The sequence below is a fragment of the Vombatus ursinus genome, unplaced genomic scaffold (genome assembly GCF_900497805.2).
Source record: "Vombatus ursinus unplaced genomic scaffold, bare-nosed wombat genome assembly UNPS02000580.1, whole genome shotgun sequence".
NCBI lineage: Eukaryota > Metazoa > Chordata > Mammalia > Diprotodontia > Vombatidae > Vombatus > Vombatus ursinus.
This window is the reverse complement of record NW_020940358.1, coordinates 7,080,047-7,107,126: the sequence shown is the minus strand read 5'-3', so window position 1 is coordinate 7,107,126 and position 27,080 is coordinate 7,080,047. Positions and strand designations below refer to the sequence as shown.

General features: G+C 40.3%; 1 protein-coding gene across 3 annotated transcripts in view; it reads left to right on the top strand.

Annotated features, from left to right (window-relative positions):
* SLCO4A1 (solute carrier organic anion transporter family member 4A1) overlaps positions 1 to 25,155 on the top strand; it is a 70,843-nt gene extending 45,688 nt beyond the window's left edge. For 2 of the 3 annotated variants that reach the window (XM_027850109.1, XM_027850112.1), the window contains 9 exons: positions 287 to 408; positions 1,385 to 1,496; positions 13,348 to 13,502; positions 16,188 to 16,383; positions 18,260 to 18,425; positions 18,532 to 18,704; positions 19,261 to 19,325; positions 20,611 to 20,759; positions 24,181 to 25,155. In XM_027850109.1, the coding sequence (XP_027705910.1) occupies positions 287 to 408; positions 1,385 to 1,496; positions 13,348 to 13,502; positions 16,188 to 16,383; positions 18,260 to 18,425; positions 18,532 to 18,704; positions 19,261 to 19,325; positions 20,611 to 20,759; positions 24,181 to 24,345 (1,303 nt within the window). In that variant the 3' untranslated portion in view covers positions 24,346 to 25,155. The remainder of the gene's footprint in view (positions 1 to 286; positions 409 to 1,384; positions 1,497 to 13,347; positions 13,503 to 16,187; positions 16,384 to 18,259; positions 18,426 to 18,531; positions 18,705 to 19,260; positions 19,326 to 20,610; positions 20,760 to 24,180) is intronic. The other variant, XM_027850114.1, reaches the window with a different exon arrangement.
* Positions 25,156 to 27,080: the final 1,925 nt, after the last annotated feature.

Here is a 27,080-nt window from a genome sequence, read left to right as displayed (position 1 = left end):
CAATGTGACCCTAAAGAAGTCATTTAACCTCTCTGGGCCTCAGTTTCCTTATTGGCGAAATGACAGGGTAGGACTAGATGGCTTCTATGGTATTTCCTGGTGTTGGTCTACAATCCACAGGCATCATGGGAATGGGAGCAGCTCTTATTTTTTGCATCAGAATAAAGAGCCTATTTATCAGTACCATATACTGACCTAGAATAATCAGATCCCATTAGAAAAGTTCTGTCTGGATTTACAATAAACAGCAGTTTGAGACATCACTTTCTTTTTTCCCCTACCTCAGGACTGAACTAACTACAGAAAACCCTTTGTGGGTTGGGGCCTGGTGGATTGGGTTCCTAGGGGCTGGTGCATCTGCCTTCCTCATTTCCATCCCCATCCTTGGCTACCCTCGTCAGTTGCCAGGTAGGCACTTCCTTTTCCTAGTCCTTCTCCTGTAATAAGGCATCTTGGGGCAGGAAGGAGAATCTTGTGCAGAGAGAGGCAGCCCACACCCTCCATTTCACCTTCCCCTTTGCTGAAAGCCTTTTAAGCCTCATTTCCAACATGATTGTTCTGGATTAGTCAAGTGTATGAAGGAGACTGAGCCGAGGCACCAGAGTTAAATACTTTGGACAGTTACTAATTGTGAATGGGGGTTCGGGGTGCAGGGGGAGCCTAAACCTTTGTTGCTTGTGGCTAGCCTCTGCTGCAAGTTAGCAAACCTCGGCTCTCTGTTCTTTCCCTTTACAGCATACTGATTTATGAGTACATACGAATAAGAAACAGGATACAGTTGTGACTGTGGAATTAGTGTCTGGTTAAATCATTTTGCTTTCCTCCATGCCCTCATCTCTAAGCTGCCCATCTGACCTCCATCTCCTATTCTCATTCATCAGACAGGCCCCCTGGTGGCTGTTGGACGTACATGGGAATAATTTCTTCCTCCCCCATGTACCCTCCTCCAAAAAATTCCACATTTTCTGGCATTTTTGCCCCTAAAATAAATTGCTCAAAGCTCTGCTGTCTCTGCAGAGTCTGAGTGGGCCCTCAAAGATGATGAACTGAGGGAAAGCTAGAACTTGCAAAAATCCCATCCAAATTTGATTTCCACAGTACTCCCTTGTCTCACAATGAGATGTGTGAAAAATCCAAATCAACATATATTGGCAGGGCCTTGTGCCTTCAAGTTACCCAGTCCTAGCCATCCTATAACCACTGGCCCCATGCTTGAAGAAAGTGGATAGAGGAGTTAGGGGTGTTCAGGTAGGATTTTTAAATGAAGGTGTTAGAAACACAATTTGCCTGACTGAGCATTGTGGGTATTCTCAATAAGCTGACTTACAGGATACTTTCCCATTCTTACCATTTGCCTTTAAATGTCCCTTTCATCTTCTTCCAGGATCTCAGCGCTATGTGGTAATGAGGGTGTCTGAAACGCATCAGTTAAAGGACGGGAGCCATAAGACGGCATCTGATCCAGACTTTGGGAAAACAGTCAAAGATCTGCCTCTGTAAGGACCTGTCTCATCAGCCTTCTGAAAACACTGCTGCTGATGACACCATTATTTGTAACGAACCTCTCTTAAACTGTGCCTTTTCTATCCTGACTACCCTTACTCCTCAGGGACTGAAGTTTTCATTATGTTTCCCATAATTCCCTTCCTGCAGAAGGGCTTATTTTTACTTCATTAGAGATACATTAGAGACAGGTCAAAATATTTTTTTAAAAGTTATATAATGAACAAATGATTGATTTCTAAACTCCTTCTTAAAGCCTGGGTGTCACAGAAGTATCTTTTTCTTCTGATTCTCAGGCTGAGGTAGAAGAACAACACATACATATCTTTAGGGCTAGACTCTCCTTTTTGAAATCACTGCCTTAACAAATGAGTTTTGCCCATAAAGAAAGGTCTGTGGTCCTCGCTGGGCAGCTTACCTTTGTTACAATCAGTCTGGGCACCAGCTGCTAGTTAAATGCATCTTGCCCTGCTCAGCAGCCTTAATGTTATCACTGTCAATAGTCTCCCCATGTGCTTGGCATCTGGCAGCCCCCACCCCACCAAACAGTGGTCCTGTATCTTCACAAACCAGATCTCACTCACATAAATGGAATCATGGGAAATCAGTTACCAAATTAGCTTCCTCTAAATCAGAAGCAGAGAATGCCAGCAGGATTTGCCAGTACCAAGATGATGTAATTTGACCCTCAAAGAAAATTTCTGAGGATTATGAGTTTCAAGTGATTCCAGCAAGCTGAATTCTATGCTGGCTATGACCCATGCACAGCAGGGTGGTTTCAGGCTCATACCATTATCTCATGGGGCATTTAAAAGATTATAACAAGAAAACATCATCTACCTCCCATTTATTTCTCATTTGCCTCCCCATATGTTGGGCATGAAATGCATTTCTTGTTTTTTTTTTTTTGGTTGTTTGTTTGTTTCCAAATATTCATTTCTCTTTGTTTCATGTCATAGTGATTTCATCTCCCCCTCCCCCCAACTTCTGGTTTGATTTGACTCTGTGCTGGTTTCCTTCAGAGTTACTTAATGTATTGTCTCTGGTCACTCCCACAATGACAATTCAGTTCAGAATGGGATTTCCAGTGAACTACAGCTGGTGCCCTGACCTCCTTTTAGACACTTGGGAGGTAGAATTTGATTTCGAAGAATTTGGCAGCTCTGAGAAACATTTTTTTTCCTGAATCCATTAGTAAATCAAATTGGACACATTAGGACTAGGTAAGGCACTGTTCACTGTGGGAATTGATTACAACCACTGCAGAGGGGCTGAAGGATGTTGTTAGGGTGACTGCCCTGTTTTCACTATTAGACAGGGAAGAGAAGAATAAGTGACAGGTACAGAGTGATGTATTTCTGCAAAGGCACTCATTGTCTCCCTATGCTCTTTCTTCTCAGTTCTGCTTGTGACTGAGACAAAAGGCAGAAGAGAAGTAGGAAAAAATCCAATGAGCCATATAAAAACTTATATTTGATTGCATTTTTTAAAAAAAATGTTTTTTGCCAATCTCATGTTTTTGTTTTTACTTTTGCAAATAACTTCAAAATATTAAGAACACTATTTGTCATTCCAAGGAGTAGTCATATTAGTAGCATTGTTCTGTTAAGCACCATAAAACAAAAGCTTGACTTGGCCTCTGCCTCAAGATGAGACTTAACAGGACTCATGGAAGGTTCTACATTTAAATTTAAAAATTATAAACTATAAAAGCATAGGGCATAGGACACATAAGGCAGCTAGGTGATGCACTGGACTTAGAATCAGGAAGACTCATCTTCATGAGTTTAAATCTGGCTTCAGACACTTACTAGCTGTGTAACCCTGGGAAAGTCACTTAACTCTGTTTGCTTCAGTTTCCTCATTTGTAAAGTGACCTGGAGAATAAAATGGCGAATCACTCCAGTATCTTTGCCTAGAAAACCCCAAATGGGGTCATGAAGAGTTAGACATGACAGAAAAATGTCTGAACAACAAAACACAAGCGTAAGATAGACAAAGGCAAGCATGACTAAACAACCACAGGGGTGGGTGGGGGTGGGAGTGGGGTGGGGGTCGGGGATAGTAGCACAGCACAGGAATCTAGAGGTTTTGGTGATCTGCAAGCTAAATATGAACCAAAAGTGAGATGTAGTAGCCAAAAAGCTATAGCTATCATAGATTGCATTAATAGATGCAAAATTTCCAGAGTGAGGGAAGTAACCGTCCCTTTTGTATACTTGGCCCTGATCAGACAGCAACAGAAGAGCCTCATTTAGTTCCTTGGGGCCACACTATAGGAAGGACATTGCCAAGCTGAAGAGTATCCAAAAGGAGGTGGGGGGTGGTGGTAGAGAATGACCAACAGGATAAGAGAATCCTGCCATCTAAAGATTAACAGAAGGAACTAGGTGGTGTTTAGTTGTCCAAAAGTCAAATACAGAGACTGGTCTACTCCTTGTAGGGTATTTGATAGGGAGAATTTCTGTTCTGTTGTGAGGTGGGTGAATTAGGAGTCCATTAAGGTCCCTGTTAACTCTGGGATTCTGTGAAGTTTGACAAACTTTCATCAAAGATCAGTTGCCCTGATAAATCTTTGTTAAGGTCAGCTTGTCCTCTCTCTGGGTCAGGAAAGAATAGAGTTTCTTGTTATCACCAGGTCCCCAAATGTTAAACCCAAGTTTGAGTTGTCTGAGATTGTTATTCAACCCCCTCATTTTAGAGAGAAAGAAACTGAGACCTGACTGGAGAAAATGTTCTGTCTAGATCACAGTCTTCTGGCTCTAAGTCCATCATTCTTCCAACTACAATTAAGGGCAAAATATAAAACTGATTCTCAACATATTTAAACACCTGGAAAATAATGGGGATAAATGTAAAGAGAAGGAGCTGATTGCAGAGTCAAGAAGATCTGGGTTCAGGACATACCTTGGACGTGGACTGGCTGTGTGACCCTGGGCAAATGATTTAAGTTCTCAGTGTCTCAGACAACTCTCCAAGATTCTTAAGTGACAGAGGAGACATTGATCTGCTTTAGTGAAGGGGTTTTTTTTGTCTCTGGGTAACTCTCTATATTAATGAAATTATTTATTGGTTTTCCTTCCACATGCACACCCCAAAAAATTAAACCAGAGAATTTAATCAGAACTTCCTATTTAGTTGGTCTTGGACTAAATTATTTGCTTCATCAAAGGTTAAGTGGATGAGTATTTCATTGAACCAGCTGCTGTCAATAAGATAAATTCCAGAAGAAAAATGCCACTTCTCAGGATCATAAGTCATCCTCCAGGGAAATTAATTCTGACAATTATAGTTGAGGAAATGCAGATAATAATAAAAGCCAAGGAAACCTTCAATGCCACCTCAAACTTTCTCCTTTGCTCTTGCTGTTTGTTTGTGAGCCCTCCCTAAGATGTCCTATTGTTTCCTTCCTTGAGTGGTTAGGTAAAGCCATGTAGAAGGAAGAACAGTTTTTCAAACCCATTGCCTGAGCTCCTGTGGCCCAACTGTGCCCATTTTATTCAAAGAGCTTTCTGTTATCAGATGGCTATGACCTTGGGAGCATATTAGCTGAGCCTTGATATTAGGCTGGAATAGGAAGTAGAAGGTACTGTTCTTACCAGAGCACAAGCTATTATCTTCTGAGGAACACACAACCATAACTAATAATTTTGACCGCCTGGGGAGGGCTTCACAAAACATGCCTGGCACAAGCATTTCAAATATGCCCTTAAATCACCATTTTAAAAACTTCTTCAGTTGGAGGAAGTAAGTGGGGAGGGACCTTGGACCTTGAAACATGAAGGGGAAACCTGTACACTACCTCATTGGGGAGGGAGGAGAGGGAAGAGATGGAGATCTTGGCACACCAAAAGGATGCTGGGAAAGGAAGCATGCATGCCATCTGACATCTTTCTTTTCTAACTTTTACTGCTAACTAGTTGCTCAGTTGTTTTTTCCATGCTGAAGAAGTACAAGTGCTATCTGCACCCTTTATATTTTTATGCCCTTGGGCAAAGCTGTAATCACCCTTCCTTAGTAAAGTTTCCAGATGAAATTTTTATTAGCTACTAGTTTCTTTTTTCACTTGAAGTCTTGCTCTGATGCTTTCTTGTGGTGCTGAGGTAAGCCTTGAAGGTTGTGCTACCAGAATACAAATTCTACCGAGGTCTTAGCAAGTTGGAAGGGCTTTGAATTCAGACCTAGTGAATGACTGGGATGAATTTTTTCTGCCACAGCAACTTGCTTTTTTTTTCAGTGCCTCTTACTTTTCTTTTATTTAAATTTATTTATTTTTAGTTTTCAAAATTCATTTTTATAAGATTTTTAGTTCTAAATTTTCCCTCCGCCCTAAGACAACATACAGTCTGACATAGGCTATGCATGTATAATCATATTACACACACAACAACTTTCAAAGACCACCTCTCTACTCAGACTATAGAGGAGTTGTAACCTGTACCAGAGGAGAGAATGCCCACACTCACAAAATACAGATCATTAAAGTCATTTCCTGATACTGATGGAGGATATTTCCCCACCCCCTACCCTCATTGAGGAAGAGATCAAGTGGTTAACTAGAATGGAAACATCCTAGTTTTCAAAAATAAACTTCTGAAAAACTAGGTTAGCTCATTTTAATGTGTATGGGGAGCAGCAAAAAGATCTTATGTTGTTTCCAGCAATAAAAGTATTGGCCTAGAATAGAGGGCACCTTGATTCTAGTTTTAGTTCTGCTATAGAAGAACCATGTGACCTTGGATGAGTCCTTTCCCCTTCTCTTCGCCTTAGTTTGTTCCTCTGTCAAAGAAGGAAAAGGTACAAACAGACAAGCTGAAAGCTTCTTCCTTGCTCTAGAAGTCTGTGATGCTTACTAGCTTGAAGAGCTAATTTAGATCGAAAAGTAAGAAGATGCTATTCCACTAATACCACCTCTAGAGGGCTAGGTTCTTAGGACTTTTATTTCAATGGTGAATGATGAGTACATTTTACAAATAATGCTCCAGGAGGATAATTGAGTAGGATTGTTTTTTGTTGTAGTGGTAGGGGTTTTTTTGGGGGGGGGGAGTGATACGTTATTTTAGAGATAAGGTACTCATCTGATAGCTAAAGAGATTTTTACACACCAGTATCAAGGCAAGAGAAGGCCAAGACGTTTCAAATGACTCAATTGAGACAAATTGAAAAGCAGCATTGTACAATGACAAAACCCTGGATTTGGAAATAAGAGACCCAGGTTGAAATTCTAGCTCTAACACTAGATTTGTGACCCTTTTAAATTCAGCTTATCTTTCTAGTCTGTTCATTTTTTTTAGATTCTTGACATATGTCACCTCATCTATTTGGGCTTCACTTTCCTTATCAATAAAATGGATTATATATATACACATATATTTATATCTATCTATCTCTATATATATACACCTACCTACACATACATATATACACATATGTATATATAATCCTTTTTACTGTTATTTATCCCTTATATATTTATCTATATTCATGTATACCTATATATTATAGATACATCCATTATATATGGATATATATATAAACCAATAAAAAGGATTATGTATGTAATTTATATATATATATATATATATATACACACACATATACACATACATTTGAGTCTCACAAACACCCTGGGAAGTATCTTTTATTATCCCCCCTTTTCCAGATGAGTAAACTGAGGCACAGAGAGGCATAATGACTTTCCCAGGATCACATGACCTGTAAATGAGGAAGGATTTGAAGTAAGGTTTTCATGACTCAAAGCCCAGCACTCTATGTACTCCCACCTAGCTGCCTCATACGCCTTGCCTAAAGAGCTTATTTTGAGTGAAGTGCTTTATGAGTTATATCTTAGTACTTTTGGATCCAGAGTTTTGTGAGTATGGGTATATAACACAACCTTCCTATGCCTTCTCCTTCTGACTCATTCTTGTGCATGTTTATCCATAAACCTTCTCTGAAGGCTAAGGTGCTAATTCTGGTAAATAGATGAAGGAGATCCATAGTGGCCATTCATACTTATCATACATACTTAAACTCTCATTTGTGTTGTGAAAGTCAATAGTAAGTACCACCTATTCTGGTCTGCTTCATAAAACACTTTCTCCCCCAAAGTCAGAAACCAGAAGATTTATTTATTTCATTGTCATTTGAAAGACCATGATTGTATGGCTTTAGAAAACTATTTTCACGAAGCACTCAGAAGTTTTCTTTCTCGTGAAAAATTGCTTTTTTTCATCTGAGGGCATGAGAATGAATATGTTATTCTATGACCTGGGACTTGGGAATTTTTTTCCAGCACCCAATGAGTAATTACTTTATTCATATATTCCTAAGTGAAACTACACATACAAGCAGAGAGCACTGGTATGCACACAATTATTCCATTCCTTTGGAATGTGAATTAGACCTAGAAATATTAGTGCATAGGAACTCTTGGATATAAAGCCCAGGGGAATGGCAAGGAATTAAAGCCTCCAGATTGGGTGTGCTATAATGAGAAATTATTTGGCTTGGAATTCAAAGGCCTGGGTTGTTCACCTGGATCTGCTACTTAATAGCTGGGTGACCATGGGCAAGTCACTTTTCATCTCTAGGTTTTGATGTCCTTATCTGTAAAATGGATTGGATAAGATAATTTCTAAGGGAAAGATGACAATAGGGGAAGACTAAAAAGTATGAAGCATCTACTATGTATGATCTAGGCACTGTGCTTTGATCCTCACCAAGTCTGGGAAGTAAATACTATTATTATCCCTATTTTACAGTTGAGGAAACTGAGTCAGACAAAGGTTAAGTGACTTGCTCAGGGTCACACAGCTAGTAAGTGCCTGAGACTGGGTTTGAACTCAGGTCTTCTTGATGCCTGACAAAGGGCCCAGTACTCTATCCACAACCATTCCACTCTTGTCCAAGAACTCCTTTCTAGGAGATGTGGCCTTCTATTACTCTTATCAGGGACACTCTACTGATATTTGGCACCAGAACTCTTCATGCTGTTCTGTCACTGCTTCCAGTAATAGCCATCTCTGGGGCCACTTAACTTCCCTGGAGGAACCTCACATATGCACAGCCTTCCCTTCCAGGAAAGAGTCTGACACTCTGTGTTTCTCTACTGGATCTCTCAGCTTTGGTTCTCTCCTCCCTCATTTCCCTCCCCCTTTCTTCCCTCTCTGTCCTTCCTTTGCCTTTTCTTCTTCCTCTCTCTCTTCTTTCTCCCCCTCTCTTCCCTCTCCCCCTCTCTTCCCTCTCCCTCTCTTCCCTCTCCTTCTCCTTCCTCTCTTTTCTCTCTCCCTCCTTCCTCTCCTCCTTCCCCCTCCTCTCCCTCTCCTTCTTCTCCCTCTTCCTTTCTTCCCTCTCCTTCTTTTCCCCCTCCCTCTCTTCCCTTTCCTCCTTCCTCTCCCTTTTCTCTTTCTCCCTCCCCCACTTTTCAAGGTCAAGCCTAAGAATGTGACTCAGGTCTATTTCTAGCCATGGCTCAATCGTTCTCAAATATGGTGTTCATCCCCCTAAATACAACAAGTGTTCCCCAAGCACTTTGCGTGTATAAAGTACTGTAGGAGGCACTGGGATTACAGAGCTAAAAACACAAGACAAAATAAAACCAGACTCTATTCTCTTCCATTCTTAGAAAATAAGGACACTTATTATTTCCAAGGCTTGAACCACTTCTCTCAACCTCCACAGTCTTTGAAAAATGTTAACCTTTTGCCAGTTCTTTTGGTACCTGAGAGTGTCATTCGTTTATCTGGACCTAGTGACTTAAGTTCATTGTACAACACGGTTATTTTTAGCTTCCCATCTATCTAATCATGGAGTTGCGCTGTTTTGTCTTATAAAGCCTCTTTCAGTGCTAGTATTCTATGATTTTAAGTAATTGAAGAATTGCTGGGTGATTTCCACCTACCTTTTTCAGTCGAGTTTGGGGGTGGGGATGCAGTATTACACATCAATTTTCCTATGTAGCTTCCTAATAAGGGCACTTTTGCTTTTGTTTACTTTTTGAATTCAAGCTTTAGTTATTTGTTGGGGTTAGTCCTAATCAATTCTCTAATTGCCTTATCTGATTTACTTTCTGTGATGGCATTTTAGTTTGCCTCTCCCGCAGCTTCTCAGGCTACCCAATTTCTTTCTCTTCCTCAACCAATATACTCAATCTTTGAAATCACCTATATCATTGAATGATAACCATTACAAACATGTCATTGTGCATATGGAAAATAGCACCCTGTCACCTGATATAGAAGAGAAGTTATAGAGCCTTATCTAGAATGAGCTTCTTTAATTTTGCTGTAATTTTATCTGTGCAGGTAACCCCCTAGTGAGGAAGCTCCTATAGCAACTGTTCTTAGTCTTAGAACGTTGTTTTGGGATACAAAAGGTTAAGTACTTTGCTCAGTGTTACACAGCCAACGTTATGTCAGAGGCAGTGCTTTCCACAGGTCATCCTGATTCTTGGCTGGTACTCTGGTCATTATATTGAGCATTATACCATCCCTCAATTAGACTTTATGACTTCAAAATCTTTTCCTTTTTTACCTTTGTGTCAAGTTACGCCAAATTGCTGTGGCTTTAGCATCTGTCATTGATTAAGCAAGATGCCATTCCAAGTGTGAGATATATCCAATGATATGAAATAGGCCCTCTTCTCAAGGAGGTTATGTTATAATAAGTAGTATTTGAGGGAAGACAGAAGGAAAATCAGATAAGTACTTATGATACAAAGGAGATTGTGATATACCCAAAGAAGAGAATCAATCAAAATGCCATGGGAAATTCAAGGGAGGAGAAATCACCATCACTGCAGTGGGGTTGGTGGAGGGGGTGGTCAAGGATGGCTTCTATTTCTGGAATTTATAGGAATCCTTCCCTTTCATAGCCACAACTAGCTATTTTGGTACCCAGACTAATTCAGTTGGGAGGAGGAATAGTAGGGGGAAGTAGTGCAATGGTGAATCTGGCTATCACAGGACTGTTTCTGGGAAAGCGTCAGCAAGGGCTGGGCCCCGGATGATCTCAGTGTCTATGGAGGATGTGTCTATGGATGAAGGGGATCATGTAATAGCTTCCTTTTTTTATTATTCTTGCTTATTTGGTCCTAACCTCACTTGCTTCTAAGCTATAGAAGGAATGCAAAAGCTGTCATCTAAATTGCAGCACCCTCGGACAAAGCTGTGATCACTATACCTGGATGTGACCCTAAGAAACCCCTTCTCCCATAAAAAGTAACAATATAATAATAATCGCTAGCATTAACGTAGTCTTTTAAGGTTTGCAAAGTATTTTACCTAAGTTCTCTTGTTTTTCAACAACCATTGGGGAGTAGGTGTTATTATTGTCCCCCTCTTACAGGTGAGGAAACTGAGGCTGAGAGAGAGATTAAATAATTTGCCTAGGGTAGCACAGTTAGTAAATGTCTGTGATAGGATTTGAACTCAGGGCTTCCTGACTCAAAGGCTAGCACTCTATCCCTTATACCATCTAGCTTCCTATAATTTAACTTTAATATAAATTCTTTGAGAGGCATCATGTCATAGAGGATAGAGACTCTACAAGTTCAAGGCCTGGCACTGATCTGTATTGGTAGAGGAGGTTTTCCCCAGGACTTCCCTACAGGGATGAAATCATAGTCTAGTTTAAAAATATGTATTTATTTCCTCAATAAGGTGGAGCCCCATTAAAACTTGGCTTGCTTACCACACACATTTGCATATGCCATGACTCCATTCAATTTCCCTCCATCCTAGCAACCAGTTCCTTGAAAATCTAACAAAACATGGTGAGTCAGTAGCGTAAGTGTTGAGCAGAGTTCCCTTTACTAGGGTTAGACAGGGCACTGCTTCAAATGAATGAAGGAGAATGTCTGTCCCTGTTGACTTGTGGTGTATTTCTGAGACAAACTCTATGTGGAAGGCTGCCCCTATCCGCCTCATTATGAGGAAGCAGCCTCCTCCTCAATGCATTTTTCAGCTTTACAACCATACCCCCTGCCAGTGTCATCCAAGATGAGTCCTGGGGCATTACTCAAAGGGGGCTCTGTTGGAAGCCAGGGCCTGTTGACCCACCAGCTAAATACTCGCCTTTCCTTCCGAGTCAGCAAGCTTTCACAAGCTCCCTTTCTAGTCATCTCTGTGACAGAGTGCCTTGGGAATGTGACCTTTTTTCTCCTTCTATGACCCAGAAACTCTTCTTCAGGGTCTTCTGCCTTCAGACCTTGCAAATGCTCCCTGGGGTCTAAACTCACTGCTCAGTATCCCCAGATAAGCTGCGGCACCAGCAGATTTCCTTGTCTTCCTGCCCTGTAAGGCTCTTCCTTTGTTCTCTCTTTTGTCAGCAGAAGAAAAATTAGTTCCTCAGTTTTCAGACCTGTAAAATTGAAGGTTATTCATTCTGCTCCTTCTTAATGTCTGTATATGTGGGATCTGCGATAGAAACTACAATGACTGACCTGGGAATTAACGGACTTCAGAGGAAACCCTAACTCCATTGCCGGGTCTTGAGTGGGACAATAATAAATTATTTTCTCTCTGATTCACTCTTCAAAATGGCAAAGAAACACCAGGACAGTACAAATCACTCTTTGCAATAGGTTAGTACAGTACAACTGAACCAGACACATTATCATCTCTGAATTAGGAATTACAAGCAAACCTTGGGAGGAGCTTGCCTTATCCATCTCAGAACCATGTTCCTGCCAGTATTTTGACTTCCCTGGAGTAGAATCACCAGATCCTGTTACCTAATCATAAGCCAAGGAGAGTGTCGGTGAGAAGGGAGTAGTGGGTGAGCAGCAGTAGATCACAAATCTCAAGGAGAAAATGTGGAAACAAAGCTTCTTTATGGACCTTTATCTCTGTTCTTAAAGTAGAGCATCTCAGGGGTCAAAAACCTAGTTGAGGCACTGGAAAGAGTGTTGGATTTGGGGATCAAAAGATTTGGATTTGAGCCTGGAATCTACCGTTTCTTTGCTGTGTGACTTTGGGCAAATAATTTCTTTCTAGACCTCAGTCTCTGTCTATTAAAAAAAAAAAGGCAGGGGGAAATTAATTCTCTGTCCATACCAAAAAAAAAAAAAAAGGCAGGGGGAGATGGATTAGAAAGATATTTAAGTTCCTTCTGGCTCTAATACTTTGTGATTTTTTCCCCTCATCTTCTCCAATCCATCCTCCATGCAGCTGCCAATTTAGTATTCCTAAAGCTAAGGTAAAGTCATATCACTCCCTTTCAAGAAATCTCAGTTGTTCCCTAATGCCTCTAGGATAAAATACAGCTTCCTCTCTTAGCCATTTAAAGCCTTTCATTGTCAGACTCTGAGTTGGATTTCCAGATTGATTATAAATTATTCCCCCATGAGTACTTCATGTTCCACTCAGATTAGTGTATGCATTGCTGCCCTGGATGTGACATTCTGTCTCCCATTTCTGTCTTTGCACCAGCTCTTCTTCATGCCTGGAATGCTATCCTCTCCCCTCCTCTGCCTCTTAGAATCCCTACCTTCCTTCAAAAGCCTCAGCTTACAAAATCATTCTGTATTTAATTTGTATTTATTTTGTATTTCATTATGCATAACATGCTGTTTCAGTAAATTAAATTCCTTAAGGCTTGGGACTATGGTTTTTGTCTTTGTATCACCAGTGCCTAGTATAGTGGTGCCTGGAACATGCTGGCACCTAATAAATGCTGCCTAGATTCAGCTGAAATCTGTGATATACTCACTTTATTGAGCAATTTTTAGTCACTTATAATTTCATCCAAGTAAGACTTTTTTGGGGGAAAAAAAAACAACTCAGCACTAGCAATTTGATTCTGATTTGCATTTTTCATTTCCTCTGACCTCCTGCTCTCCAGCTCAATCTGGCTGCTGCTGCGGAACCCTACGTTCATCCTGCTCTGCTTAGCTGGGGCAACGGAAGCCACCCTCATTGCTGGCATGTCGACTTTTGGACCCAAGTTCCTTGAATCACAGTTCAGTTTAAGTGCTTCTGAAGCTGCTACCTTATTCGGTAAGAAGCAGAATGTGTTGAGAGAACCTTTTAATAATTCAGTCAGATATCTAATGAGCCTTTAGGAGTATTGAGGAAGTTCTTTTCATAGTGCACTGTGAATCCTGTGATTGGCTCAGTGTTAATGAGAGTGTAATCACTAACCAATAGGAATTCATAGAGTTTGGGGAGATCTGAGTTTCAAAGTCACAGTTAACCAATCTCCCTACTACGCAAATGCTGCCATTTGGCCAGTCCTTCAACTCCTTACCCCTTGCCAGATGTGAAGTATCCTAGCCCACATTTGGGAGGACAGTACCTAAGTTTTCATGTTACTGTGTTCTTGTTTTGTTTAATCATTTTTCAGTTGTGTCCAACTCTTCATGACCCCATTTGGGGTTTTCTTGGCAGAGAGACTGGAGTAGTTTGCCATTTACTTCTCCAGCTCATTTTACAGATTAGGAAATGGAGGCAAAAGGGTTAAGTGACTTGCCCATGGTCACACAGCTAAAAAGTATCTGAGGCCAAATTTGAACTCAGGAAGAAGAGTCTTCCTGACTCCAGATCCAGCACTCTATTAACTGCACCATCTAGCTGCCCATGTTGCTGTGGTGACATAGAAATTTTTCCATTCCTTTTTGGCATTAAGCATCCTTAAAATGGGAGAGGGAACCAATCTTAATAGCAAAGTGATTCTCCCAAGCAATCAGGTTCTCAAAGTTAAATAGCAACAATTTTGATTGTTTCAATTTTTAAATGCTTAAATGTGTGTCACTGTGGCCAGATTAAGCACAAGGTAACAGGCAACCTGTAATTTTCAAAATACTGCATCACTTGGTATATACTGGTTGGCAGCAGCCATCCTTTCTCCAAAGCATTGTGAAACTTCCTTCTCTACCAAACATAGAGTGTCTTCCTTTCATCTCCAGGACCCACAGTTAATTGGCAGCTAGTGGACACAATTGGTAGAATACTGGACTTGGTGTTAGAAAGACCTGTGTTCAAATCCTGCCTAGGATGTTTACTTGCTGATCGGGAGCTAGTTGGAAAAATTGGTATAATTCTGAACTTAATGTTGGAAAGATTTGCGTTCAAATCCTTCCTCAATCCCTTCTTTCTGAATTCTTGGCCAAGTCTCAGCCTCAGTTTTCCTTATCTGTAAAATTGGGACAATAATAGTACCTACCTCACAGGATTGTTTTGAGGACCAAATGAGTTACATAAAGCACTTTACAAACCTTAAAGTGACATATAAATGCTAGGTATTATCATTATTGTTGTTATTATTATTTGCATCCATGTTAAGCTGTGAGTGTGATTATTTTATGTGGCTGGAAGTCACCACCTCCTACATGGCATCATGCTTTCCTGTTCCCCACCACAGATACACACACACCTGTGAAGCTTGAGTTGTTTTCAACTCTGATGTGTGACCTTAGTATATAGAAGATCTTATCCCACAGTCTCAAATAATAGGTTAGAATTCAAGAGACAGAAGTTTAGGGTCCTTTGCCCAGTACTCATATTTTTCTTGTGTTCTGCAACCACCTTATTAGGATCAAATTCAGATTAGCCATTCAAATTGGCAAAGGGCTTTATTCCTTTTGGAATCCTGCATTTTGCCCGAGCAATCAACAAGCACTTTTTAAGTGCTTGCTCTGTGCCAGGCACTATGCTATATGTACTGGGGTTACAAAAAACAAAAATGAAATAGTGCTTGCCCTTGAGGAACTTACATTCTGTTTCTGAAATCACTTCCAGTTCTAAATCTATGAGCCTTTGCTCCTTCATAAATAATACCTTCAGAATGAAACAGACTAAGTACCTCACTTCATCTGAATAATATTTTCTAACTGTCTATTGGTGTAGAAAGGGGTCCTCAGCTCCAGCAATGTCCTCGTCCTTGAATTATAACAATAATTATTCATATTTTGCCACCTGAATTAGAACATAAGCTTCTTGAGAGCAGGAATCCCTTTTTTATAGTATTTTATTTTTTTCTCCAATCATGTAAAGAATTTTTTTTCATGTAAAGAATTTTAACATTTTTTTTAAAATGTTGAGTTCCAACTTTTCTCCTTTCCTCCCTAAGATATTAAGCAATTTGATATAGGTTATGTCTGTGCTATAATGTAAAACATTTCCGTGTTAGTCTTGTTGTAAAAGAAGATATGGACCAAAAGAAAATAACCAAGAAAAAAACAAAGTGAAGTAGTATGCTTGATCTTCATTCAGACTCCATCAGACTTTCTCTGGATGTGGATAGCATTTTCCGTCATAAATTGTTTGGAATTGTCTTGGATCATTGTATTGCAGAGAAGGACTAAGTCATTCACAGTTCTTCATCGCACAATGTTGCTGATACTGTGTACAATGTTCTCCTGGTTCTGCTCACTTCACTTTGCATCAGCTCATGTAAGCCTTTCCAGGTTTTTCTAAAATCCAGAGGGCAGAAATTCTTTTTAACTTTGTCTTTATATCCCCACTGCATAGCACAGTATCTGGCTCAGAGTAATCACTTAATAAATGCTAGAAGAACCGATTTACAAATCACTTACTTCAAGTTTTTCAGAGCCCTTTACATGCATTTTCTCATTTGTCCCTGAAGCTTACCCAATCTAGTGATGAAGAGTGGACTCAAAGCCACCCTTAGCAGTTTCCTTCTTGTCCTTTATAGGCATATCAATGCAATTCTCTTTCTTGTAGGTTACCTGGTGGTGCCAGCAGGGGGAGGAGGTACATTCCTTGGTGGATTCTTCGTGAACAAATTTAAGCTTCGCTGCTCAGGAATTATCAAGTTCTGCCTTTTTTGCACATTGATAAGCCTGTTAGCAATCTGCATATTTTTCATGCACTGTCCGAACATGCCTATGGCTGGTATGACACTTAAGTATAATGGGAGGTAAGAGCCCAGAGCTTATGTTTTGGTTGGAATGGCACACAGTGATTAGTGGAAACATACATGAGAAACAAAAGTGTTTACTGGGGTGGTGCATTTCAGGAGAGATCTGAGTGCAGAGCAGAGATGGGACTTCAGGTGGAGTTAGAATGTCTAGCCTTTAATAGATCTTGAATGCTCCCATAAAATGGAAAATGGATTACCAGGTGGTATAGGTACTTGTAACAAACTGTTGGTTGAGAAGACAGTCTATTATAGTGGATAGATCACTGAATTTAGAGACAGAGGCCCAGGATTGATGCCTGCTTCTGCCGCTTACTATTTTTGTGAATGTCAGCAAGTTGCTCCCCTTCTTGGGTAGAGAAGCAAGTGGTCTAATGGCTGGAGTTCTAGACCTGGGAGAAGGAAGATCCAAATTAAATGCCCACCTCTGACACTGTGTGACAACGGGCAAGCCACTTACATTCTGGGAACCTTGATTTCCTCATCTCTAAAATAGGGATAGTAATTCAGGCAATACCTACTTCACTGGGGATATTGTAAAGCTCAAATGAGGTAATGTACACAAAGTGCTTTGCAGACTTTAGTGTTTTATAAATGTATTTTGTCTATTAATCTTGGGAAATCTCAGTTTGTGAGGAACTGGATCAGAGTAGATGAACTCTAAGATCTCTCCAAGCTCCAAATCTTATGATTCTATGACTATTTCACAGTCCTAAAAAATTAAAGGGAATGTCTCCATTCCTCTAAAATTATAGGTGATGGGATTCTACAGGAGAAACAACAGATTAATTGGTCACTTTTTTTTTTCACTTGGGAGAATTTAAAGCATACCTGTTTTTTGAAAGAAAATTTTGTTTCTTTTCCTCATATTTTCTACCAATCTTCTCAGTGGCTTTTAAAATTCCTTAGTCATGTATTTAACCCCCCTACCCCTACCCCACCTTCCTATGATTTGATTCCAACCTACCTTACCAGGCTTATTTTGCAGTGTCAGTTTCCATTATACTCTCTGTGTCCCAACCGAACTAACTACTAGCTATTCTTTGAACTTGCTATGCCATCTCCTGGCTCTTGCCTTGTCCAGGCCATCCCACATTCTTGGCTTGCATCCATCCCTCAGCATCCTTTGAAGAACTGCTTCCTTTTTTCAAGGCTCAGCTCAGGTGCCACCTTCCTCTGAAGCTTTCCCTTATTTGTCCCAACTATGTGAAAATATTCTTTCCTACCTTGTATTTTTTAAATGCATTTTGGCTGAATCTCTCTTTTGCCTCCATCACACTCTACCTAAAGTTATAAGGTGGTATTTCTCTGTGCAAATGAGGTCAAAGTTGTATTTAGCACATGACAACCAGTGCTTCATCCCAGGATGCTAACAGTCAGGCAGCATACAGCTGGCTTCCCTGCTTTGTGGTTGTTCTGCAGCTTTGCATTACCCAGTGTGATCTTCTCCTGCTTCTTTTCCTAGACCCCCAATGATACCTTTGCTCTTACATACCTCCCTCAGGACCTGCCTGTCTGCCTGCCTTCCCCCCAATACCTGTCATGTTAGCACAACTGTATCCACCCCAGGTAGACTGCTTGCATTGTGATGCCAGACCTGGAGACCTGTGCCATGTGAAATTCTTGGGGTCAGTGGCAATGGCAGTGATGCCAGTCTCTCCAGCAGCTGCTTTGAGGTCTAGGTCTCTTCTGACCCCCAACCAAATCTGCTCCAGGTGCCAGATGTCTTAGTTATGACTCTGCATGTCATATACTCCTCCCTACCCCAAACTGTCTATAAATTCCTTGAGGATAGGGAATATATCATTTTTATGTGCCCGTCACATAATAGTTATTTAATAAATATTTGCTGAATTGGATCTCCTGTTTTCTCTAGCATGTTGCCAGAAGGCAGTCTACAGCTGTTGGCTTCCTGCAATGAGAAATGTGGGTGTCTGAGGGAGATCTACAGTCCGGTGTGTGGTACAGACAATGTGATGTACTACTCTCCCTGCCATGCTGGGTGCTCCACAGTGTCCGTACTTCCAGAAGGGGGTAAGAAGGTAGGTGACACTGTCTCCACTGGCTTACTTCTATGAGAAACTTTGACGTGATCCATTCCTTCTATTGGGTAATTGGTAATTGGTCTGATGTTGTTGGGCTTCCCAGGTTTACCGTGACTGTAGCTGTATTCCTCAGCATTCCCCTTCTCGTTTGGGTCATGCTACGGCAGGGAAATGCACTTCATCTTGTCAGAGAAAGTCCCTTCTTCTGGTTTTCATATTCGTTGTAATTTTATTTACATTCCTAAGCAGCATTCCTGCTTTAACTGCAACTTTACGGTAAGAAACCGGGTGGGGTTTTTGATCTGTACTAAAGCCTTGCTTTCAGCAACGTAAGCTCTGGAATATCATGAGCCCAGCAAACCAATGGTTGGAATTCTGCCCATGATTTCTTGAATAATTTTCTCTAATGGGACCAAATTTGTATTACGTTTGGTGATTATAGCATCATAGATTTAAAGATGGAAGCGACTTCAGAGATCACCCAATCCAAACCCCTCATTTTACAGATGAGAAATTTGAATCCCCAAGAAAAGAAATGACCTAGACACAGTTAAATAGCAGAGCCATGATTCAAACCCAGTCCTACTGACTCGAAATCCAATGTCCTCATCATTGGGCCATACTACCACTGAATGAGTCAAATGGCCCTAAGAATGCTATTCATACCATGCTTATGAAATAAAACCCTGAACCCCCAAAAGAGATGTTATTGTATCTGCTGCTCCTGAGGTGTGGTGTAATTGGCATGAAATAGGCATGGTGTAATTGGGACTGTAGTATTTAAAGAATACCAATTTTAATAACCTTTTAACTCTGATACTTTCTGTTATAGGTGTGTCTCTGACCGGCAGAGATCCTTTGCACTAGGAATTCAATGGATTGTAGTACGCACTCTAGGTACAGTATAGTATATAAAAGGAGATGTCATCTTGGAGCATTCATGTGCTTTCTTCTGCTCCTAACATCAGGGATAGTCAAAAGACCCTTATTCAAGAAGGTTATTTGACTAACTCTTAAGTGATGAATTTAACTTCTTCCAAAAACCCATCTCATGGACTGTAATGAGCCATATCATGAAGACATTGGTTCATACACCAAAATATCTTTCCCTCCAAATCTTCCCCTCTTCCACATTTCCCTATTACTATCAAAGACACTACCATTCTTCCAATCACTCAAGGCTAGCAACCTTGGTTTTATCTTTACTCCTCTCTCTCATTCCACATATCCAATCCATTGCCAAATCTTGTCATTTCTACCATAGTAGCATCCCTCATATATGTCTCCTTCTCTGCATTCACACAGCCATGACTCTGCTATAGGCTCTCGATTACCTCTTGCCTGGACTATTGTAACAATTGCCTTCAAACCTCAAGACTCTCCACACTCCAATAGATCCTCCATTCAATTTCCAAACTGATTTTCCTATAATGCACAGATCTGACCATGTCAACCTTCTACTTAATGAACTCTTTATTACCTCCAAAATCAATTTTTTAAATCTTCTCTTTGGCATTTAAAACCTTTTCTACCCCAGCTCCTTCTCCTTTTCCAGCCTCATTAGACCTTGCACACTATAGTGAAACTACACTGGCTTACTTGCAATTTCTGGAACAGAGCAATCCACCACCCACCTCTGTGATTTTTCTCTGTCTGTCCCTTACATCTGGATTTCTCTCGCTCTTCACCTCCCCCTCTTAGCTTCCATGGCTTCCTTCAAGATCCAGCTCATATCTCACCTTCTGCAGAAAGCCTTTCTCTGTCCTCTAGCTATTAGTGCATTGCCCTGATTATCTCTTACCTACTCTGTGTATCTTTATATACCTAATGAATTACTTGTCTCCTCCATTAGAAAGTGAGCTCCTGAGGGCAGGGCCTTTTTCCTTAGCCTTCCTTTGTATCTCTACTACTTAGAACAGTGCCTGGATCATAGAGAGTGCTTAATAAATATTTGTTAACTGACCATCTGACCCAACTTACAGGAGCTCTATTCGTACAAAATTTTATTTATTTATTTTTTTTGGCTAGGCAATGGGGTTAGGTGACTTACCCCAGGTCACACAGCTAGTAAGTGTCAAGTGCCTGAGGCTGGATTTGAACTCAGGTCCTCCTGAATCCAGGGCCGGTGCTCTATCTACTATGCCACCTAGCTGCCCCTAAAATTCTATTTCTTTTCCTACAGGTGGAATTCCAGGCCCAATTGCCTTTGGCTGGGTGATTGATAAAGCTTGCTTACTCTGGCAGGACCGATGTGGAGATCAGGGATCCTGCTACATTTATCAGAACTCTGCCATGAGCCACTACACCCTCATTGCTGGAATTGTTTACAAGGTGAGTTAGGACCATATCTTATTTCTTTAGTTTGTGTCATGTTAGTAGTAATTGGGAGCCCTGAAGGAAACATTTCAAGAGTCTGTTTGAGTATGAAAAATATTTTTTGTACTTTATTTATAGTAGGGTTTGCCAAAAATCAGCAAAAAATCGTGTATATTCTTAAACTTGAACTAGGGTCTTCGACCAGTAGATTCTATGTTCTGGTTGGTGCTGCCATGCCCTCTTCTCTATCTTACTACCCTCTTCCCAGGGAAAAAGAACCTGGACAATAGTAACATCCCCTTTCAATCTACCTGGGGACTTTAGCTGTCAATATTCGCAATCACTTTCCTTCAATGATCTTAAGGCATCAAGAAAATGAGAAGTAGATCTTCCTCACCAAAAGACTAAGTCGCATATATAATTCTACATGTTAATATTTGGTTGTTGTGCTGGTGTTGGTGTCATTCTTTTCCTTGATGGCATCTATTTCCTCCAGGTATCCTTAGTTCTTAAATTCCAGGGTAGTGTTCATCATGACCCTCTTTAATTACAGCATTAGAAAAATATGGATTCTAATTTGTTAGAAAATTCTATGTTTGGGGAAGCTAGGTGGTGCAGTGGATAGAGCACCAGCCCTGAAGTCAAGAGGACCCAAGTTCAAATCCAGCCTCAGACACATAACACTTACCAGCTGTGTGACCCTGTGTGAACCTCAGAGAATACCCCATTGCCTAGCCAAAATAAAATTCTATGTGGACTTACTCAATAATTGGTACAACTCAAAAAAGAAGGGAAAAAAATGCTGACTTTGGAGTCACGAGACTTGGGTTCAAAAACCTACCCCTGACACTTATGTTACCTTAGGCATATATATCATTTAACATCCCTGGCTCTTAGTTTTCTCATCTGTATAATTAGAGAGTTGAGTGCCATGACCTCTGAGATCCTTCTAGCTCTATGACCCCATATGGCAGGATTAGAAGGGCACCAAAAGGCCTGCTTACTCAGAATGTCATTGAGATAGTTAGGGTGCATAGTGAATAGAATACTGAGCTTGGAGTCAAGAGGACCCGATTTCATATCCTCCCTTAGATTCTTAATAGTTGTGTGACAATGGGAAAACCATTGATCTCTCTCAGGTCCAGCTTCCTCGTTTGAGGAAGGTTGACTTGATTAGCTTCCAGCTCTAAGTCTATGATTCCATGATAATTATAACTCATATTTTTCTCATTGGGAAAGAAGGAAGAAGTTCAACTAGAATTTAAAATATCACATCCTTGGATTTCATTCTTGTCTCTGGAAAGGTTTGTCATGAAGTCTATTGATACAGAATCTACCTAGGATAGGGGTCCTTACTTTAGGTAATAACATCCTTATCTACAAATAAGAAAATGTTTAATTTTCAGGCGTGGCCAATGATATCATTTGGTTTTCTTTTATTACTGAGCTTATTTAACATAAAATTAGACATGTGCATTACAATATTTTAGGATCATATTGAAAACTGGAAGGAACCTCAGAGAATATCCTAGCCTTTTTTGCATGTCATAGACCCCTTTTGCAGCCCATGGTAAAGCCCATGGAGCTCTTCTCAGGATAACATTTTTAAATGTGTAAAATAAAATACACAGGGTTACAAATAGAGCTGTTCTGGCAAATGTTGAACAACTAGCAATCTAGAGGAAAAAATTACCCACCACATACTTTTAAATTTAATCTGCATATTGACATTTTTTCCATTCCTTTATTAAGTCTAGACACTTAAGAAAACAATAAATCAAGCCCTGATTTGTAGCATTTGCTCATTTCTAAATGCTCATGCTGAAAATTTCACAATTGGCTCCTGGGGCTGGTGTGAGCTGGCTCCATTACACCCTTGGGACTTACAAAGGAAATCAATTATACTAAATACAGCAATCACGATATCTTTAAAAATAAGTTCACAGACTCAAGGTTAAGAACACCTAATCTAGCCTAACCTGGGAGTGCTAAATAGGGGTGAGCTTTTAAATGTAAAATTTCAGAGTTGTGCAACGTGCCAAGAGCTAGCTGTCAAGGCTCCTTTCATTTATCAGTGGAAAGGGTAGCTATGCATCTTGCCATATTGTCTGTGAAGAACCACGACTTCTACATTAAATGAAGCCTTCCAACACTATTACAAATGGTCAAAAGAAGTCAAGATGAAGGACATAAGAACACAACATGTTGGCTCAATGTTTAAAAAGAGATTAACTATTTTGTCCTCTATAGGATAGGCACTGGACATGCAATTTCATTGCCATAGGGAATTATGCTTACCCACACAGCCCATATGGGTGGGTCTTCCTGGCTTTGAGGCCAGCACTATTCACTATACCGCACTGCCTCTTATTGCCCTCTCTAGCTAAAGTAAATGCAACAATTTCAAATTATCCAAAGTCTAAGCAAATATTCAAGTATTCACTAGCATTTTTTAAGAAACCTTCAATTCACAGAGTTGTTAATGGTCATTAGTAAGTTGAAGTATACGGACTGACAGTACTTATTCTAAATAATAATAGCTAACATTTACGTTAAGCCTACTATGTGCCAGACACTATGCTAAGCACTTTACAAATATTATTTTATTTGATCCTCACAATAACTCTGGGAGGTTGGTGTTCTTATTATCCCCATTTTGCAGATTCAGAAACCAAAGCAAACAGATATTAAGTGACTTGCTAGTCACACAGATAATATGTGTCTGAGGCTGGATTTGAACCCTGGTCTTCCTGAGTCTAAGCTCGGAGCTCTATCTTGCTTCTGAACTAACAGTTGTACTTTTCACAACTGATACAGTCCTTCACATGCAACTTAAACATTTGTTGAATGAATTTATTCATATTTAAATTTGAACTCATTGATCATTCAACAAATATTGAATTCATTCAGATATGGAAGAGAGATAGACGTGTTTTTATTGGTGTAGGGAACTCACAGGTGAAGAAACTACCTCTACTAATGCAGGTTGGCACCCGCTATACAATTTATAGTCTTACAGAATCACTTGAATATTGAGAAGTAAATGATTGGCAGATTGTTATCATCCCCACTGATCATTTATTCAACACCAGAGATATAAATTTCCCAGCATGGGGCTACCCCCATGCTGTTTTCTCGCAGCTCCCAGAATGACCGACAATAGAACACCATACTAAGAGGTTGCTTGGGCATTCTGACAGGGGTCAGGGAGCTTATATCTGCTGAAATTTAAATCTAGGATATTTGAAAAAGGGATTATTACCTTCAAGAGAAGATGAAAGTTGTAGTTATAGATTCTGACCTTGTCCTTCTAGTATCCTATCTCTTTTGGGAAACCCTGTTAGGCTTTTAATCTCTTGATATATCAGTAAAAACAAAACAAAACAAAACAAAACAAAACAAAACAAACAAAAACCAACTCTCTTTTTTTCCATAGGTGCTTGGGATCATTTTCTTTGGCTCAGCCTATTTGCTGTATAAGCCACCAAGAGGCTCCCCAGACTCCCCAGTAGCATCTCCTCCCAGCAGTTCAAGTGCTTCTGAAAATACTACTGACCTCCAAGAGCGTGGCTCTGTCCTACAAACCCAGAATAGTGTTTAAACATTGCGTTGTGTCTCTCCATATCAGCCCCACATCCCAATGTATTGCTGAAATCCCCATTTAATTTCATCACTTACATCTGTACCCAATAGCTTGAGTTTTTCTCAGAAGGGCTAACTAAGCACTTATTTGTTCTTCTTAATAGAAGTGATAAACCATTCTGATGTGCGCCAATCCATCTTTACCCTTTAAAAAGCACATATTGGACTCTCGTGTCTGAGAGAAACTGAAAGACTTCTTATTATTGAGATAAACTGATGGGTTAAGTTTTGATTTCCTCAGTGAAGAAAAGTCAACTTGTTCTAGTCACAGGTAAGCATGATGGGAGAAAGAAGAGAAGAATGAGGCCAGTCCTGGACATAGGAGAAGAGCATGAAGTCCCTCTGTTCTAACTCTGCCTCCTCATAAGAAAAGATGGTAGCAGGAAGAAGAAACTAAACAGCAGAGACAGGAAGGAAACAACGGCCTGGACTTCATGGGAAGTCAAGAGGGGTCTGTCTGAATCCACCGCTACCACCACCACCATCACCATGCACAACTTCATAGTTGCTATTCGGTATGTGTCATAGATGGACTCCTATTTGACCTTGGGAGCTGAAGACTGAGCCAGGTCAGCACAAGGAATGTCAGACCCCACCTTGGCCTTCCTTATGTTCTGTCACTGCCAAAGCCTCTGATCCTGTACCCTTTCCTAAGCTCCTTTGGTTCCTCAACTGTGGTTTCTAGTTCAGTATACTTTATTTGAAACAGGTGGTCTTGGAAGACATCTTAGGATCCACTGGAATGCGTTGAAAGCTTTTTTTTTTTAATAGAGACACAAAACAAGGATCTATGCAATTTTAGGTTAGTTTTTAAAAAATATCAAATGGCTGAGTTTATTTGAGAATATGTGTGAATTTTGGAATTTGTTGTTGGAGTATTTTTTGGGGGGGGGGGAAATTAGTTTGATGGTTTCCTCATAGGCTCCCTGATATGTAGGCTTTTTAAAAAATATGCTGTATTTTTAATTGAATCTTCTTGGTGAATGTATAAAATTATTATTCTTTCTTGGAGAAAACTACTGATAAGCTGTCTAGTAAGAAGATAGAGCCAAACCTCTCTTTCTCTCTCTCTCTCTCTCTCTCTCTCTCTCTCTGTCTCTCTCTCTCAGCCTCAGATATGCACACATAAGCACAGTTTATATTTATTTACGAAGATATTGCCCAATATGACTTCAATCCTAAGTGTGACAAAGGAAACTTTTCTACCTACAAATAGACCTTCTGGAGGCCCTTTTAAAAATCAGTCCATTGAATCAAGTAACAGTCCATCACAGCCTCAGTTGTCTTCATAATTTGCCTACACTTTGATTTTATACATATGTGTTCTGACAGAGAAAGGCGTGAAAACAGTTAAGCTACAGTATCATGAGAAATGGTTTTCCTTCATGTATACCTTTTTTCTTTTTGCTGACCATTACAATGTAGGAGAACTGCTCTGTAACCACATTGCCCCCCTCAAGCACTCATGGGAGCTTTCCTTGACCATTTAAAGTCTGCAGTGATTACTTGACTTGAACCATTAGGGGAGGAGCCTTTGAGAAGGGGGCCATTCACACAGATAAAGTGAGACATAATTTAAGTAAATATTTATTTAGGCCGGTTAACTAGTGTATAGAAAGTGTGACTAAACTGGATGCTCAGATGTGAAGCTCATGATATGTGCTGGTATGAAATCAGGAGCTTAAACTTCATTAAAAGTTTGTGTGCATTTACCATGTCCTAGATGAAATTGTATATATGTACATGTGCTGTATTTTTAATATTTAAAGATTTCCACACCCTCCACAACAAAGTCCTATATTTCTATGAATTCAGAATTGACTAGTTTTTTAACAAGGTTTTTGTATAAACTTTATTAGCCCTAAACTTGGTTAAAGGGCAAAGAGCACTTCTGACCTTGTGGGCCGCCCAGCTGAAATGCCAAGTGCCATCCTGGGTCTTTTAGTTTTCCTGTGTCCTCTGAATGATGTTTCGCCTGCCTGAAGTCCATTGAGTCCCAGGGGCGTGAGGCCTTTGGGATCAAGGACAAATGTGCTCCTACTTACTGCACAAGTACTTCCTGCTGGATTAGGACCAGGCAGCACAATTGAATGGAGTTACTATGTTTGGGAAAGCCTGGACAAGAGTCTGCTTTTCCCCTTCCTGGTAGCTCTGGTGTCGGAGGGGTGTGTGTGTATGTGTGTGAGTGTGTCTGTGTGTGTGTGTGTGTCTGTGTGTCTGGGGAGAAATAAACAAGCTATCTCCCCATTTCCAGCTTTAAAGGTAGTGTTGTATCAGTGTAGCCTAAACCTAATATGAAGGTGGGTAGCAAGGGGGTTAGATTTATTGACCCATTCCTCGGGATCATCAACCTACCATTCCTCAGGAGCTCTGTACATTGGATCATGGACTATATGTAATTCCTATTAATGTAGGGATAGTTTTATGGAGAAGAAATCCTCGAGCTTGGGGCTGAGATTTTTCTCAGGCAGTCATTAAAGTACTGAGTTTTGACACCTGTGAGAACAAAAAAAAAGTGTGTATGGTGGGGGGAGGAACAAAACCTGAAACTCCTGCAAGAGAAGGCTTTGTCTGAAAGGGACATTTCTGTTGAGTGGCCCTAGCCGCTGACTAACTTTCTACTCTTTGGTATCCTGACCTAAATTCTTGGAGGAGAAATGATCCTTTGGAATTAGACTAATGGGCCTGGGACAG